The sequence below is a fragment of the Salmo salar genome, chromosome 12, assembly GCF_965601325.2.
Source record: "Salmo salar chromosome 12, fSalSal1, whole genome shotgun sequence".
NCBI classification, from domain to species: domain Eukaryota; kingdom Metazoa; phylum Chordata; class Actinopteri; order Salmoniformes; family Salmonidae; genus Salmo; species Salmo salar.
Window position 1 is genome coordinate 16,387,239 of NC_138302.1, and position 17,762 is coordinate 16,405,000.

The 17,762-nt window shown below is 52.5% G+C and overlaps 1 protein-coding gene across 3 annotated transcripts in view; it reads left to right on the plus strand.

The window, feature by feature from the left end:
• Positions 1 to 17,762, plus strand: part of LOC106595758 (tuberin) — an 80,832-nt gene that overhangs the window by 12,105 nt on the left and 50,965 nt on the right. For all 3 annotated transcript variants that reach the window (XM_082958633.1, XM_082958634.1, XM_082958635.1), the window contains exons 7-16: positions 2,383 to 2,431; positions 4,189 to 4,314; positions 7,053 to 7,126; positions 8,218 to 8,344; positions 8,444 to 8,587; positions 8,707 to 8,844; positions 11,580 to 11,683; positions 14,197 to 14,278; positions 14,376 to 14,531; positions 17,099 to 17,218. In XM_082958633.1, coding sequence (XP_082814759.1) covers positions 2,383 to 2,431; positions 4,189 to 4,314; positions 7,053 to 7,126; positions 8,218 to 8,344; positions 8,444 to 8,587; positions 8,707 to 8,844; positions 11,580 to 11,683; positions 14,197 to 14,278; positions 14,376 to 14,531; positions 17,099 to 17,218 — 1,120 coding nt within the window. The remainder of the gene's footprint in view (positions 1 to 2,382; positions 2,432 to 4,188; positions 4,315 to 7,052; positions 7,127 to 8,217; positions 8,345 to 8,443; positions 8,588 to 8,706; positions 8,845 to 11,579; positions 11,684 to 14,196; positions 14,279 to 14,375; positions 14,532 to 17,098; positions 17,219 to 17,762) is intronic.

Here is a 17,762-nt window from a genome sequence, read left to right on the forward strand (position 1 = left end):
TATTGTTGTGGGGTCTCAGTGTGTGGTTTTGTTAGTATAATATTGTTGGGGGGTCTCAGTGTGTGGGGTTGTGTTAGTATAATATTGTTGTGGGGTCTCAGTGTGTGGTTGTGTTAGTATAATATTGTTGTGGGGTCTCAGTGTGTGGTTGTGTTAGTATAATATTGTTGTGGGGTCTCAGTGTGGGTTGTGTTAGTATAATATTGTTGTGGGGTCTCAGTGTGTGGTTGTGTTAGTATAATATTGTTGGGGGGTCTCAGTGTGTGGTTGTGTTAGTATAATATTGTTGGGGGGTCTCAGTGTGTGGTTGTGTTAGTATAATATTGTTGTGGGGTCTCAGTGTGTGTGGTTGTGTTAGTATAATATTGTTGGGGGGTCTCAGTGTGTGGTTTTGTTAGTATAATATTGTTGGGGGGTCTCAGTGTGTGTGGTTGTGTTAGTATAATATTGTTGTGGGGTCTCAGTGTGTGGTTGTGTTAGTATAATATTGTTGGGGGGTCTCAGTGTGTGGTTTTGTTAGTATAATATTGTTGTGGGGTCTCAGTGTGTGTGGTTGTGTTAGTATAATATTGTTGTGGGGTCTCAGTGTGTGGTTGTGTTAGTATAATATTGTTGGGGGGTCTCAGTGTGTGGTTGTGTTAGTATAATATTGTTGTGGGGTCTCAGTGTGTGGTTGTGTTAGTATAATATTGTTGTGGGGTCTCAGTGTGTGGTTGTGTTAGTATAATATTGTTGGGGGGTCTCAGTGTGTGGTTGTGTTAGTATAATATTGTTGGGGGGTCTCAGTGTGTGGTTGTGTTAGTATAATATTGTTGGGGGGTCTCAGTGTGTGGTTGTGTTAGTATAATATTGTTGGGTGGTCTCAGTGTGTGGTTTTGTTAGTATAATATTGTTGTGGGGTCTCAGTGTGTGGTTGTGTTAGTATAATATTGTTGTGGGGTCTCAGTGTGTGTGGTTGTGTTAGTATAATATTGTTGTGGGGTCTCAGTGTGTGGTTGTGTTAGTATAATATTGTTGTGGGGTCTCAGTGTGTGGTTGTGTTAGTATAATATTGTTGGGGGGTCTCAGTGTGTGGTTGTGTTAGTATAATATTGTTGGGGGGTCTCAGTGTGTGGTTGTGTTAGTATAATATTGTTGTGGGGTCTCAGTGTGTGTGGTTTTGTTAGTATAATATTGTTGTGGGGTCTCAGTGTGTGGTTGTGTTAGTATAATATTGTTGGGGGGTCTCAGTGTGTGGTTGTGTTAGTATAATATTGTTGTGGGGTCTCAGTGTGTGGTTGTGTTAGTATAATATTGTTGTGGGGTCTCAGTGTGTGTGGTTGTGTTAGTATAATATTGTTGTGGGGTCTCAGTGTGTGGTTTTGTTAGTATAATATTGTTGGGGGGTCTCAGTGTGTGGTTGTGTTAGTATAATATTGTTGGGGGGTCTCAGTGTGTGGTTTTGTTAGTATAATATTGTTGTGGGGTCTCAGTGTGTGGTTGTGTTAGTATAATATTGTTGTGGGGTCTCAGTGTGTGGTTGTGTTAGTATAATATTGTTGGGGGGTCTCAGTGTGTGGTTGTGTTAGTATAATATTGTTGGGGGGTCTCAGTGTGTGGTTGTGTTAGTATAATATTGTTGGGGGGTCTCAGTGTGTGGTTGTGTTAGTATAATATTGTTGTGGGGTCTCAGTGTGTGGTTGTGTTAGTATAATATTGTTGTGGGGTCTCAGTGTGTGGTTTTGTTAGTATAATATTGTTGTGGGGTCTCAGTGTGTGTGGTTGTGTTAGTATAATATTGTTGGGGGGTCTCAGTGTGTGTGGTTGTGTTAGTATAATATTGTTGTGGGGTCTCAGTGTGTGGTTGTGTTAGTATAATATTGTTGTGGGGTCTCAGTGTGTGGTTGTGTTAGTATAATATTGTTGTGGGGTCTCAGTGTGTGGTTTTGTTAGTATAATATTGTTGGGGGGTCTCAGTGTGTGGTTGTGTTAGTATAATATTGTTGGGGGGTCTCAGTGTGTGGTTGTGTTAGTATAATATTGTTGGGGGGTCTCAGTGTGTGGTTGTGTTAGTATAATATTGTTGTGGGGTCTCAGTGTGTGTGGTTGTGTTAGTATAATATTGTTGTGGGGTCTCAGTGTGTGGTTGTGTTAGTATAATATTGTTGTGGGGTCTCAGTGTGTGGTTGTGTTAGTATAATATTGTTGTGGGGTCTCAGTGTGTGTGGTTTTGTTAGTATAATATTGTTGTGGGGTCTCAGTGTGTGGTTGTGTTAGTATAATATTGTTGTGGGGTCTCAGTGTGTGTGGTTGTGTTAGTATAATATTGTTGGGGGGTCTCAGTGTGTGGTTGTGTTAGTATAATATTGTTGTGGGGTCTCAGTGTGTGGTTTTGTCCAACAGGAAGATCTGTCTGCTGTGTAACAGGACAACAGCTTCTACAGACATAGAGGTAGTATTTAATTTACTCTGATGTCAAGGTTTTATAACTCTGGGCTTTTTCTTTGAGGTCATTAACCCTTACATGTGTGTGTCGTCTCGGTGTGTGTGTCGTCTCGGTGTGTGTGTGTGTCTCGTCTCGGTGTGTGTGTGTGTCTCGTCTCGGTGTGTGTGTGTGTCTCGTCTCGGTGTGTGTGTGTGTCTCGTCTCGGTGTGTGTGTGTGTCTCGTCTCGGTGTGTGTGTGTGTCTCGGTGTGTGTGTGTGTCTCGTCTCGGTGTGTGTGTGTGTGTCTCGTCTCGGTGTGTGTGTGTGTGTGTGTCTCGTCTCGGTGTGTGTGTGTGTGTGTGTGTCTCGTCTCGGTCTGTGTGTGTGTCTCGTCTCGGTCTGTGTGTGTGTGTCGTCTCGGTGTGTGTGTGTGTGTGTGTGTGTCGTCTCGGTGTGTGTGTGTCGTCTCGGTGTGTGTGTGTCGTCTCGGTGTGTGTGTGTGTGTCGTCTCGGTGTGTGTGTGTGTCGTCTCGGTGTGTGTGTGTGTGTCGTCTCGGTGTGTGTGTGTGTCGTCTCGGTGTGTGTGTGTGTGTCGTCTCGGTGTGTGTGTGTGTGTCGTCTCGGTGTGTGTGTGTGTGTCGTCTCGGTGTGTGTGTGTGTCGTCTCGGTGTGTGTGTGTGTGTCGTCTCGGTGTGTGTGTGTGTGTCGTCTCGGTGTGTGTGTGTGTCGTCTCGGTGTGTGTGTGTCGTCTCGGTGTGTGTGTGTCGTCTCGGTGTGTGTGTGTGTGTCTGTCTGTCGTCTGTGTGTGTGTGTCTGTCTGTCGTCTCTGTGTGTGTGTGTCTGTCTGTCGTCTCTGTGTGTGTGTGTCTGTCTGTCGTCTCGGTCTGTCTGTGTGTGTGTGGTCTCGGTCTGTCTGTGTGTGTGTGGTCTCGGTCTGTCTGTGTGTGTGTGGTCTCGGTCTGTCTGTGTGTGTGTGTGTGTGGTCTCGGTCTGTCTGTGTGTGTGTGTGTGTGGTCTCGGTCTGTCTGTGTGTGTGTGTGTGGTCTCGGTCTGTCTGTGTGTGTGTGTGTGGTCTCGGTCTGTCTGTGTGTGTGTGTGTGGTTTCGGTCTGTCTGTGTGTGTGGTCTCGGTCTGTCTGTGTGTGTGTGTGTGTGTGTGTGGTCTCGGTCTGTCTGTGTGTGTGTGTGTGTGTGTGTGTGGTCTCGGTCTGTCTGTGTGTGTGTGGTCTCGGTCTGTCTGTGTGTGTGTGTGGTCTCGGTCTGTCTGTGTGTGTGTGTGTGTGTGGTCTCGGTCTGTCTGTGTGTGTGTGTGGTCTCGGTCTGTCTGTGTGTGTGTGTGGTCTCGGTCTGTCTGTGTGTGTGTGTGGTCTCGGTCTGTCTGTGTGTGTGTGTGGTCTCGGTCTGTCTGTCTGTGTGTGTGTGTGGTCTCGGTCTGTCTGTCTGTGTGTGTGTGGTCTCGGTCTGTCTGTCTGTGTGTGTGTGGTCTCGGTCTGTCTGTCTGTGTGTGTGTGGTCTCGGTCTGTCTGTCTGTGTGTGTGTGGTCTCGGTCTGTCTGTGTGTGTGGTCTCGGTCTGTCTGTCTGTGTGTGTGTGTGGTCTCGGTCTGTCTGTGTGTGTGTGTGTGGTCTCGGTCTGTGTGTGTGTGTGTGTGTCTTCTCGGTCTGTGTGTGTGTGTGTGTGTGTCTTCTCGGTCTGTGTGTGTGTGTGTGTGTGTCTTCTCGGTCTGTGTGTGTGTGTGTGTGTGTCGTCTCGGTCTGTGTGTGTGTGTGTGTGTGTGTGTGTCCAGGTGTCTCTACAGGTGCTGGATGCGGTGGTGTGTTATAACTGCCTCCCCTCTGACTCCCTCACCGTCTTCATCATCACTCTCTGTCGCACCGTCAACGTCAAGGAGTTCTGTGAGTCCTGCTGGAAGGTGAGCAACGTTGGTGTTGGTGAGGGAGTGTTGGTGAGGGAGTGTGTGTTGGTGAGGTGTGAGGGAGTGTGTGTTGGTGAGGTGTGAGGGAGTGTGTGTTGGTGAGGTGTGAGGGAGTGTGTGTTGGTGAGGTGTGAGGGAGTGTGTGTTGGTGAGGTGTGAGGGAGTGTGTGTTGGTGAGGTGTGAGGGAGTGTGTGTTGGTGAGGTGTGAGGGAGTGCGTGTTGGTGAGGTGTGAGGGAGTGCGTGTTGGTGAGGTGTGAGGGAGTGCGTGTTGGTGAGGGAGTGCGTGTTGGTGAGGGAGTGTGTGTTGGTGAGGGAGTGTGTGTTGGTGAGGGAGTGTGTGTTGGTGAGGGAGTGTGTGTTGGTGAGGGAGTGTGTGTTGGTGAGGGAGTGCGTGTTGGTGAGGGAGTGCGTGTTGGTGAGGGAGTGCGTGTTGGTGAGGGAGTGCGTGTTGGTGAGGGAGTGCGTGTTGGTGAGGGAGTGCGTGTTGGTGAGGGAGTGCGTGTTGGTGAGGGAGTGCGTGTTGGTGAGGGAGTGCGTGTTGGTGAGGGAGTGCGTGTTGGTGAGGTGTGAGGGAGTGCGTGTTGGTGAGGGAGTGTGTGACTGATGATCTACTTGTCATGTTAATTAATCTGACTAAACAATAATAATAGTAATGATTAATATTCTAACATCTAACTGTTAGAAATGATCAACAGATAATACTACTGCTCCTCCTCTCCTCTCTCATCTCCCCTCTCTCATCTCCTCCTCTCCTCTCTCATCTCCCCTCTCTCATCTCCTCCTCTCCTCTCTCCTCTCCCTCTCTCTCCTCCTCTCCTCTCTCATCTCCTCCCTCCTCTCTCATCTCCTCCTCTCATCTCCTCCTCTCATCTCCTCCTCTCATCTCCTCCTCTCATCTCCTCCTCTCATCTCCTCCTCTCATCTCCTCCTCTCATCTCCTCCTCTCATCTCCTCCTCTCCTCCTCTCATCTCCTCCCTCCTCTCTCATCTCCTCCTCTCCTCTCTCCTCCCCTCCTCTCCTCTCTCCTCCCCTCCTCTCCTCTCTCATCTCCTCCTCTCCTCTCTCATCTCCTCCTCTCCTCTCTCATCTCCTCCTCTCCTCTCTCATCTCCTCCTCTCCTCTCTCATCTCCTCTCCTCCTCTCCTCTCTCACTCTCCTCTCTCATCTCCTCTCCTCCTCTCCTCTCTCATCTCCTCTCCTCCTCTCTCATCTCCTCCTCTCTCATCTCCTCCTCTCTCATCTCCTCCTCTCTCATCTCCTCCTCTCTCATCTCCTCCTCTCTCATCGCCTCCTCTCCTCTCTCATCGCCTCCTCTCCTCTCTCATCTCCTCCTCTCCTCTCTCCTCTCCTCTCTCATCGCCTCCTCTCCTCTCTCATCGCCTCCTCTCCTCTCTCATCGCCTCCTCTCCTCTCTCATCGCCTCCTCTCCTCTCTCATCGCCTCCTCTCCTCTCTCATCGCCTCCTCTCCTCTCTCATCGCCTCCTCTCCTCTCTCATCGCCTCCTCTCCTCTCTCATCGCCTCCTCTCCTCTCCTCTCCCCTCTCCTCTCCCCTCTCCTCTCCTCGCCTCCTCTCCTCGCCTCCTCTCCTCGCCTCCTCTCATCTCCTCCTCTCATCTCCTCTCATCTCTCCTCTATCCCTCTTTCTCCTCTCTCATCTCCCCTCTCCTCCTCTCTCATCTCCCCTCTCCTCCTCTCTCATCTCCCCTCTCCTCTATCCCCCTCTCCCCTCTCTCTCTCTCCCCCCTCTCCTCTATCCCTCTTTCTCCTCGCCCCTCTCCCCTCTCCTCCTCTCCTCTATCCCTCTTTCTCCTCTCCCCCCTCTCCTCCTCTCTCATCTCCTCCTCTCCTCTATCCCTCTTTCTCCTCTCCCCCCTCTCCTCCTCTCTCATCTCCACTCTCCTCCTCTCTCATCTCCCCTCTCCTCCTCTCCTCTATCCCTCTTTCTCCTCTCCCCCCTCTCCTCCTCTCCTCTATCCCTCTTTCTCCTCTCCCCCCTCTCCTCTCCTCCTCTCTCATCTCCTCCTCTCCTCCTCTCTCATCTCCCCTCTCCTCCTCTCCCTCTATCCCTCTTTCTCCTCTCCCCCCTCTCATCTCCCCTCTCCTCCTCTCCTCTACCTCCTCTCTCTTCTCCCTCTCCTCCCCTCCTCCTCTCTCATCTCCCCTCTCCTCCTCTCCTCATCTCCCCCTCTCCTCCTCTCCTCATCTCCCCTCTCCTCCTCTCTCATCTCCCCTCTCCTCCTCTCTCATCTCCCCTCTCCTCCTCTCTCATCTCCCCTCTCCTCCTCTCTCATCTCCCCTCTCCTCCTCTCTCATCTCCCCTCTCCTCCTCATCCCCCTCTCCCCTCTCTCTCTTCTCCCCCCTCTCCTCTCCTCTATCCCTCTTTCTCCTCTCCTCTATCCCTCTTTCTCCTCTCCTCTCCTCCTCTCCTCTATCCTCCTCCCTCCTCTCCTCTATCCCTCTTTCTCCTCTCCCCCCTCTCCTCCTCTCCTCTATCCCTCTTTCTCCTCTCCACTCTCTTCCTCTCTCATCTCCCCTCTCCTGCTCTCCTCTATCCCTCTTTCTCCTCTCCCCCCTCTCATCTCCCCTCTCCTCCTCTCCTCTACCCCTCTCCCCTCCCCTCTCCTCCTCCTCTCTCCCCTCTCCTCCTCTCTCATCTCCCCTCTCCTCCTCTCTCACTCCTCCCCCTCTCCTCCTCTCTCCTCTCCCTCCTCTCTCCTCCATCTCTCCAGTTGATGAGGAAGGTGTTGGGGACTCATCTGGGCCATAGTGCCATATACACCATGTGCCGTATCATGGAGGAGAGGTAACAAACCCTGTGTGTCTGCCTGTGTCTGTAATCTCTCTCTGTGTGTCTAACCGGTCCTCTCTCTCTGTGTGTCTAACCGGTCCTCTCTCTCTCTGTGTGTTGTCTAACCGGTCCTCTCTCTCTCTGTGTGTTGTCTAACCGGTCCTCTCTCTCTCTGTGTGTTGTCTAACCGGTCCTCTCTCTCTCTGTGTGTTGTCTAACCGGTCCTCTCTCTCTCTGTGTGTTGTCTAACCGGTCCTCTCTCTCTCTGTGTGTTGTCTAACCGGTCCTCTCTCTCTCTGTGTGTTGTCTAACCGGTCCTCTCTCTCTCTGTGTGTTGTCTAACCGGTCCTCTCTCTCTCTGTGTGTTGTCTAACCGGTCCTCTCTCTCTCTGTGTGTTGTCTAACCGGTCCTCTCTCTCTCTGTGTGTTGTCTAACCGGTCCTCTCTCTCTCTGTGTGTTGTCTAACCGGTCCTCTCTCTCTCTGTGTGTTGTCTAACCGGTCCTCTCTCTCTCTGTGTGTTGTCTAACCGGTCCCCTCTCTCTCTCTGTGTGTTGTCTAACCGGTCCCCTCTCTCTCTCTGTGTGTTGTCTAACCGGTCCCCTCTCTCTCTCTGTGTGTTGTCTAACCGGTCCCCTCTCTCTCTCTGTGTGTTGTCTAACCGGTCCCCTCTCTCTCTCTGTGTGTTGTCTAACCGGTCCCCTCTCTCTCTCTGTGTGTTGCTCTCTCTCTCTGTGTGTTGTCTAACCGGTCCCCTCTCTCTCTCTCTGTGTGTTGTCTAACCGGTCCCCTCTCTCTCTCTGTGTGTTGTCTAACCGGTCCCCCTCTCTCTCTCTGTGTGTTGTCTAACCGGTCCCCTCTCTCTCTCTGTGTGTTGTCTAACCGGTCCCCTCTCTCTCTCTCTGTGTGTTGTCTAACCGGTCCCCTCTCTCTCTCTCTGTGTGTTGTCTAACCGGTCCCTCTCTCTCTCTCTGTGTGTTGTCTAACCGGTCCCTCTCTCTCTCTCTGTGTGTTGTCTAACCGGTCCTCTCGCTCTCTGTGTGTTGTCTAACCGGTCCTCTCGCTCTCTGTGTGTTGTCTAACCGGTCCTCTCTCTCTGTGTGTCAGGGCGTATATGGAGGATTCTCTGCTGCTGAGAGGAGCAGTGTTCTTCGTAGGGATGGCTCTATGGGGAGCGCACCGTCTCCCAGCCTTAAAGAACACCCCTACCCTGGTCCTCCCATCATTCTATAAGGTAGGATCCAGAGAGGGAGGGGAGATTCAGCATTTTAAAGGTGCATCAGAGGAGTTTTTTTCTTTGACCTCTGACCATCCCCTGACCTTTAACCCCCAGGCGATGTGGTGTGCCAACGAGATGGTGTCGTATGAGATCGTTCTGTCCATCACCAGACTGATAAAGAAGTATGGCAAGGAGCTCCAGGTGGTCACATGGGACATACTGCTGGGCATCATAGAGAGGTTACTACAGCAGATTCAGGTACGCACGCACAGAGGTTCGCGCAGGCAGGCAGGCAGGCAGGCAGGCAGGCAGGCAGGCAGGCAGGCAGGCAGGCACGCACACAGAGAGAAAATGTATGTAATTGTATCTCTCTCCAGTCGATAGGCAGTGCAGAGCTGAAGTCCATAGTGTATGAGTTGCTGACTACAGTGGAGGAGCTCTATGAGCAGAACGGCTTCCATGGATCATCTGACAAGTTCTTCAGTCTGGTGGAGAAGTGTGCTGACAAAAGACCTGTAAGTCACTCCTCCTCTTCTCTTTTCCTCCTCTCATAGGCCCTCCTCTTCCCCTTTCCTCCTCTCATAGGCCCCCCTCTTCTCCTTTCCTCCTCTCATAGGCCCCCCCTCTTCTCCTTTCCTCCTCTCATAGGCCCCCCCTCTTCTCCTTTCCTCCTCTCATAGGCCCCCCTCTTCTCCTTTCCTCCTCTCATAGGCCCCCCCTCTTCTCCTTTCCTCCTCTCATAGGCCCCCCTCTTCTCCTTTCCTCCTCTCATAGGCCCCCCTCTTCTCCTTTCCTCCTCTCATAGGCCCCCCTCTTCTCCTTTCCTCCTCTCATAGGCCCCCCCTCTTCTCCTTTCCTCCTCTCATAGGCCCCCCTCTTCTCCTTTCCTCCTCTCATAGGCCCCCCCTCTTCTCCTTTCCTCCTCTCATAGGCCCCCCTCTTCTCCTTTCCTCCTCTCATAGGCCCCCCCTCTTCTCCTTTCCTCCTCTCATAGGCCCCCCTCTTCTCCTTTCCTCCTCTCATAGGCCCCCCCTCTTCTCTTTTCCTCCTCTCATAGGCCCCCCTCTTCTCCTTTCCTCCTCTCATAGGCCCCCCTCTTCTCCTTTCCTCCTCTCATAGGCCCCCCTCTTCTCTTTTCCTCCTCTCATAGGCCCCCCTCTTCTCTTTTCCTCCTCTCATAGGCCCCCCTCTTCTCTTTTCCTCCTCTCATAGGCCCCCCTCTTCTCTTTTCCTCCTCTCATAGGCCCCCCTCTTCTCCTTTCCTCCTCTCATAGGCCCCCCCCTTCTCTTTTCCTCCTCTCATAGGCCCCCCTCTTCTCTTTTCCTCCTCTCATAGGCCCCCCTCTTCTCTTTTCCTCCTCTCATAGGCCCCCCTCTTCTCCTTTCCTCCTCTCATAGGCCCCCCTCTTCTCCTTTCCTCCTCTCATAGGCCCCCCTCTTCTCCTTTCCTCCTCTCATAGGCCCCCCTCTTCTCCTTTCCTCCTCTCATAGGCCCCCCTCTTCTCCTTTCCTCCTCTCATAGGCCCCCCTCTTCTCCTTTCCTCCTCTCATAGGCCCCCCTCTTCTCCTTTCCTCCTCTCATAGGCCCCCCCTCTTCTCCTTTCCTCCTCTCATAGGCCCCCCTCTTCTCTTTTCCTCCTCTCATAGGCCCCCCTCTTCTCTTTTCCTCCTCTCATAGGCCCCCCTCTTCTCTTTTCCTCCTCTCATAGGCCCCCCTCTTCTCCTTTCCTCCTCTCATAGGCCCCCCTCTTCTCCTTTCCTCCTCTCATAGGCCCCCCTCTTCTCCTTTCCTCCTCTCATAGGCCCCCCTCTTCTCTTTTCCTCCTCTCATAGGCCCCCCTCTTCTCCTTTCCTCCTCTCATAGGCCCCCCTCTTCTCCTTTCCTCCTCTCATAGGCCCCCCTCTTCTCCTTTCCTCCTCTCATAGGCCCCCCCTCTTCTCCTTTCCTCCTCTCATAGGCCCCCCCTCTTCTCCTTTCCTCCTCTCATAGGCCCCCCCTCTTCTCCTTTCCTCCTCTCATAGGCCCCCCTCTTTCCTCCTCTCATAGGCCCCCCTCTTTCCTCCTCTCATAGGCCCCCCTCTTTCCTCCTCTCATAGGCCCCCCTCTTTCCTCCTCTCATAGGCCCCCCTCTTTCCTCCTCTCATAGGCCCCCCTCTTTCCTCCTCTCATAGGCCCCCCTCTTCTCCTTTCCTCCTCTCATAGGCCCCCCTCTTCTCCTTTCCTCCTCTCATAGGCCCCCCTCTTCTCCTTTCCTCCTCTCATAGGCCCCCCTCTTCTCCTTTCCTCCTCTCATAGGCCCCCCTCTTCTCTTTTCCTCCTCTCATAGGCCCCCCCTCTTCTCTTTTCCTCCTCTCATAGGCCCCCCTCTTCTCCTTTCCTCCTCTCATAGGCCCCCCTCTTCTCCTTTCCTCCTCTCATAGGCCCCCCCTCTTCTCCTTTCCTCCTCTCATAGGCCCCCCTCTTCTCCTTTCCTCCTCTCATAGGCCCCCCTCTTCTCCTTTCCTCCTCTCATAGGCCCCCCTCTTCTCTTTTCCTCCTCTCATAGGCCCCCCTCTTCTCCTTTCCTCCTCTCATAGGCCCCCCTCTTCTCCTTTCCTCCTCTCATAGGCCCCCCTCTTCTCTTTTCCTCCTCTCATAGGCCCCCCCCTTCTCTTTTCCTCCTCTCATAGGCCCCCCCCTTCTCTTTTCCTCCTCTCATAGGCCCCCCCTTCTCTTTTCCTCCTCTCATAGGCCCCCCCCTTCTCTTTTCCTCCTCTCATAGGCCCCCCCTTCTCTTTTCCTCCTCTCATAGGCCCCCCCCTTCTCTTTTCCTCCTCTCATAGGCCCCCCCCTTCTCTTTTCCTCCTCTCATAGGCCCCCCCCTTCTCCTTTCCTCCTCTCATAGGCCCCCCTCTTCTCTTTTCCTCCTCTCATAGGCCCCCCTCTTCTCTTTTCCTCCTCTCATAGGCCCCCCTCTTCTCTTTTCCTCCTCTCATAGGCCCCCTCCTCTTCTCTTTTCCTCCTCTCATAGGCCCCCCTCTTCTCCTTTCCTCCTCTCATAGGCCCCCCCCTTCTCTTTTCCTCCTCTCATAGGCCCCCCCTCTTCTCCTTTCCTCCTCTCATAGGCCCCCCTCTTCTCTTTTCCTCTTCTTCCTCGGTCCTTCTCTCTCTTTTTTCCCTGCGTCTGACAGTCTTTGTGTGATGTCTGTTATTTGCCTTCACTTTGTCTTCCATTGTTCTTGTAAAGAGTTGTTGTTGTGATGTCATCAGGATGCGTCGGTGCTGACTCTGATATCGTACCGGGCCCAGTCCATCCAGCCAGCTAAAGACGGGTGGATCCAGAGTCTACACCGCCTCATGGAGAAGTTCTTCAGGTAACTGTATAGTGCTGCATGGTCGCCACGGATACCAAAACAGGCAGTCACCATGGAAACAAAAACCAAACTAAAAGTTGTTATAGGTGCCTGTTGAGTGATTGTCATTCCTGTCTTATGTTGAACAGTATTTAGGGAAAGAAAGTTTGAGTGTTAAACTGCTTCTCTCTGTGTCTCTCTCTCTGTGTCTCTCTGTGTCTCTCTCTCTGTGTCTCTCTGTGGCTCTCTGTCTCGCTCTCTGTGTCTCGCTCGCTCTCTGTGTCTCTCTGTCTCGCTCTCTGTCTCGCTCTCTGTCTCGCTCTCTGTCTCGCTCTCTGTCTCGCTCTCTGTCTCGCTCTCTGTGTCTCGCTCGCTCTCTGTGTCTCGCTCGCTCTCTGTGTCTCGCTCGCTCTCTGTGTCTCGCTCGCTCTCTGTGTCTCGCTCGCTCTCTGTGTCTCGCTCGCTCTCTGTGTCTCGCTCGCTCTCTGTGTCTCGCTCGCTCTCTGTGTCTCGCTCGCTCTCTGTGTCTCGCTCGCTCTCTGTGTGTCTCTCTCGCTCTCTGTGTGTGTCTCGCTCGCTCTCTGTGTGTCTCTCTCTCGCTCTCTGTGTGTCTCTCTCTCGCTCTCTGTGTGTCTCTCTCTCGCTCTCTGTGTGTCTCTCTCTCGCTCTCTGTGTGTCTCTCTCTCGCTCTCTGTGTGTGTCTCTCTCTCGCTCTCTGTGTGTGTCTCTCTCTCGCTCTCTGTGTGTGTCTCTCTCGCTCTCTGTGTGTCTCTCTCGCTCTCTGTGTGTCTCTCTCTCGCTCTCTGTGTGTCTCTCTCTCTCGCTCTCTGTGTGTGTCTCTCTCTCGCTCTCTGTGTGTCTCTCTCTCTCGCTCTCTGTGTGTCTCTCTCTCTCGCTCTCTGTGTGCGTCTCTCTCTCGCTCTCTGTGTGTGTCTCTCTCTCGCTCTCTGTGTGTGTCTCTCTCTCGCTCTCTGTGTGTGTCTCTCTCTCGCTCTCTGTGTGTGTCTCTCTGTGTGTGTCTCTCTGTGTGTGTCTCTCTGTGTGTGTCTCTCTCTCGCTCTCTGTGTGTGTCTCTCTCTCGCTCTCTGTGTGTCTCTCTCTCTCGCTCTCTGTGTGTGTCTCTCTCTCTCGCTCTCTGTGTGTGTCTCTCTCTCTCGCTCTCTGTGTGTGTCTCTCTCTCTCGCTCTCTGTGTGTGTCTCTCTCTCTCGCTCTCTGTGTGTGTCTCTCTCTCTCGCTCTCTGTGTGTGTCTCTCTCTCTCGCTCTCTGTGTGTGTCTCTCTCTCGCTCTCTGTGTGTGTCTCTCTCTCGCTCTCTGTGTGTCTCTCTCTCTCGCTCTCTGTGTGTCTCTCGCTCTCGCTCTCTGTGTGTCTCTCGCTCTCGCTCTCTGTGTGTCTCTCGCTCTCGCTCTCTGTGTGTCTCTCTCTCGCTCTCTGTGTCTCTCTCTCGCTCTCTGTGTGTCTCTCTCTCGCTCTCTGTGTGTCTCTCTCTCGCTCTCTGTGTGTCTCTCTCTCGCTCTCTGTGTGTCTCTCTCTCGCTCTCTGTGTGTGTCTCTCTCTCGCTCTCTGTGTGTGCTCTCTCTCTCGCTCTCTGTGTGTGTCTCTCGCTCTCTCGCTCTCTGTGTGTGTCTCTCGCTCTCTCGCTCTCTGTGTGTGTCTCTCTCTCGCTCTCTGCGTGTGTCTCTCTCTCGCTCTCTGCGTGTGTCTCTCTCTCGCTCTCTGCTGTGTGTCTCTCTCTCTCGCTCTCTGCTGTGTGTCTCTCTCTCTCGCTCTCTCGTGTGTCGCTCTCTCGTGTGTCTCTCGCTCTCTGTGTGTCTCTCGCTCTCTGCGTGTCTCTCGCTCTCTGTGTGTCGCTCGCTCTCTGTGTGTCTCTCGCTCTCTGTGTGTCTCTCGCTCTCTGTGTGTCTCTCGCTCTCTGTGTGTCTCTCGCTCTCTGTGTGTCTCTCGCTCTCTGTGTGTCTCTCGCTCTCTGTGTGTCTCTCGCTCTCTGTGTGTCTCTCTCTCGCTCTCTCTCGTCTCTCTCTCTCGCTCTCTCGCTCTCTCTCGTCTCTCTCTCTCGCTCTCTCGCTCTCTGTGCTCTCTCTCTCTCGCTCTCTCGCGCTCTCTGTGTCTCTCTCTCTCTCTCTCGCTCTCTCTGTGTCTCTCTCTCTCTCTCGCTCTCTCTGTCTCTCTCTCGCTCTCGCTCTCTGTGTCTCTCGCTCTCTGTGTGTCTCTCGCTCTCGCTCTCTGTCTCTCTCTCTCTCTGTGTCTCTCTCTCTCGCTCTCTGTCTCTCTCTCTCTCTGTGTCTCTCTCTCTCTCTCGCTCTCTGTGTCTCTCTCTCGCTCTGTCTCTCTCTCTCTCTCTCTCGCTCTCTCTCTCTCTCTCTCGCTCTCTGTCTCTCTCTCTCTCGCTCTCTGTCTCTCTCTCTCTCGCTCTCTCTCGCTCTCTGTCTCTCTCTCTCTCTCGCTCTCTGTGTCTCTCTCTCTCTCTCTCTCTCTCTGTCTCTCTCTCTCTCTCGCTCTCTGTCTCTCTCTCTCTCTGTGTCTCTCTCTCTCAGGAATGAGAGTCGTAGTGTGATCAGAATCAAAGTGCTTCACATCCTCTCCTTTGTCCTCAGCACCAACCGCCAGCTCTACGAGGTACTGACCCACTCACTCACCATAACTATTCTCACTCCCGCTCCCGTTCTGTTCATCTCTCCCTGCGTGTTGATTCTGTCATCCTTGTCCTTCCCAGGAGGAGCTGATAGAGGTGGTGGTGGTTCCTCAGCTCAGTGGGATAGCAGAGGACAGAGACCTGGCTGTGAGGAGACAGGCTACCCAGCTACTGGTGGATCTGGCTGAGAGCTGTACTACACACCACTTCACCAGCCTCCTGGACATCATCCAGAGGGTAGGAGACACACACACACCACTTCACCAGCCTCCTGGACATCATCCAGAGGGTAGGAGACACACACACACACACACACCACTTCACCAGCCTCCTGGACATCATCCAGAGGGTAGGACGCACACACACACACACACACACACACACACACACACACACACCACTTCACCAGCCTCCTGGACATCATCCAGAGGGTAGGAGACACACACACACACCACTTCACCAGCCTCCTGGACATCATCCAGAGGGTAGGAGACACACACACACACCACTTCACCAGCCTCCTGGACATCATCCAGAGGGTAGGAGACACACACACACACCACTTCACCAGCCTCCTGGACATCATCCAGAGGGTAGGAGACACACACACACACACACACACCACTTCACCAGCCTCCTGGACATCATCCAGAGGGTAGGAGACACACACACACACACACACACACACACCACTTCACCAGCCTCCTGGACATCATCCAGAGGGTAGGAGACACACACACACACACACACACACACCACTTCACCAGCCTCCTGGACATCATCCAGAGGGTAGGAGACACACACACACCACTTCACCAGCCTCCTGGACATCATCCAGAGGGTAGGAGACACCACACACACACACACACACACCACTTCACCAGCCTCCTGGACATCATCCAGAGGGTAGGAGACACACACACACCACTTCACCAGCCTCCTGGACATCATCCAGAGGGTAGGAGCACACACACACACACACCACTTCACCAGCCTCCTGGAGGGTAGGAGAGAGTGTTATTCAGAATGTGTGTAAAGTTAAAGGACCATTCAGCAGATGAAACGATAGCAGTGGTTACCCCGCCACTGAAAGCTGAGGGACGAGGCAGGAGAAATGTAACCACTCTGAAGTTCATAGACAGAGCTGTGGATGCAAGGATGAACCATAAAGACAAACTCAGAATATCAGAGTTATATTCTTCAAGATTCAACAGGTACATATCAATCATTTGATAGAAGTCCAGTAAAGGATGAAGGAACTGCAGATTGTCTCTTTAAAGGTGTTTGTTTGTGAGAGGTCGTTCTCTCTCCAGCTCAGATCCCTGCTTCTACCCCTGCATCGCTTGTTGTTTGGGGTTTTAGGCTGGGTTTCTGTACAATGGAAAAGGGGCTTTATAAATACATCAAATCATATGTTATTGGTCACATACACATGGTTAGCAGATGTTAATGCGAGTGTAGTGAAATGCTTGTGCTTCTAGTTCCGACCGTGCAGTAATATCTAACAAGTAATCTAACCTAACAATTTCACAACAACTACCTTGTACACACAAGTGTAAAGGAATGAATAAGAATATGTACATAAAAATATATGAATGAGCGATGGCCGAACGGCATAGGCAAGATGCAGTAGATGGTATGGAGTACAGTATATACATATGAGATGAGTAATGTAGGGTATGTAAACATATAAAGTGGCATTGTTTAAAGTGACTAGTGATACATTTATTACATCAAATTTTTAATTATGTGGCTTGAGTTGAGTCAGTATGTTGGCAGCAGCCACTCAATGTTAGTGATGGCTGTTTAACAGTCTGATGGCCTTGAGATAGAAGCTGTTTTCAGTCTCTCGGTCCCAGCTTTGATGCACCTGTACTGACCTCGCCTTCTGGATGATAGCGGGGTGAACAGGTAGTGGCTCGGGTGGTTGTTGTCCTTGATGATCTTTTTGGCCTTCCTGTGACATCGGGTGGTGTAGGTGTCCTGGAGGGCAGGTAGTTTGCTCCCGGTGATGCGTTGTGCAGACCTCACTACCCTCTGGAGAGCCTTACGGTTATGGGCGGAGCAGCTGCCGTACCAGGCGGTGATACAGCCCGACAGGATGCTCTCGATTGTGCATCTGTAAAAGTTTGTGAGGGTTTTTGGTGACGAGCCGAATTTCTTCAGCCTCCTGAGGTTGAAGAGGCGTTGCTGTGCCTTCTTCACCACGCTGTCTGTGTGGGTGGACCATTTCAGTTTGTCCGTGATGTGTACGCCAAGGAACTTTTCCACCTTCTCCACTGCTGTCCAGTCGATGTAGATATGGGGCTGCTCCCTCTGCTGTTTCCTGAAGTCCACGATCATCTCCTTTGTTTTGTTGACGTTGAGTGAGAGGTTATTTTCCTGACACCACACTCCGAGGGCCTCACCTCCTCCCTGTAGGCCGTCTCGTCGTTGTTGGTAATCAAGCCTACCACTGTAGTGTCGTCTGCAAACTTGATGATTGAGTTGGAGGCGTGCATGGCCACACAGTCGTGGGTGAACAGGGAGTACAGGAGAGGGCTGAGAACGCACCCTTGTGGGGCCCCAGTGTTGAGGATCAGCGGGCTGGAGATGTTACCTACCCTCACCACCTGGGGGCGGCCCGTCAGGAAGTCCAGGACCCAGTGTTGAGGATCAGCGGGGTGGAGATGTTACCTACCCTCACCACCTGGGGGCGGCCCGTCAGGAAGTCCAGGACCCAGTGTTGAGGATCAGCGGGGTGGAGATGTTTCCCACCACCTGGTGATTTGACTAGAGTGTGTGTGTGCTCTCTCTTTGTGCAGGTGGCGAGTCGTTCGCTGGTGTGCCCAGGGCCCCTGGAGGTGTCGGAGAGAGACCCCACGGCAGAATCCCCCATGGAGGACGTCAGGACCGCTATACGAGGCCTACTGGAGATACTGCAGGTACACACACACACACACACACACACTGGAGATACTGCAGGTACACACACACACTGGAGATACTGCAGGTACACACACACACTGGAGATACTGCAGGTCACACACACACACTGGAGATACTGCAGGTACACACACACACACTGGAGATACTGCAGGTACACACACACACACTGGAGATACTGCAGGTACACACACACACACTGGAGATACTGCAGGTACACACACACACACTGGAGATACTGCAGGTCACACACACACACACTGGAGATACTGCAGGTACACACACACACACACACTGGAGATACTGCAGGTACACACACACACACACACACACTGGAGATACTGCAGGTACACACACACACACACACACACTGGAGATACTGCAGGTACACACACACACACACACACACTGGAGATACTGCAGGTACACACACACACTGGAGATACTGCAGGTACACACACACAAACTGAAGATACTGCAGGTACACACACACACACACACACACACACACTGGAAATACTGCAGACGCACACACACACACTG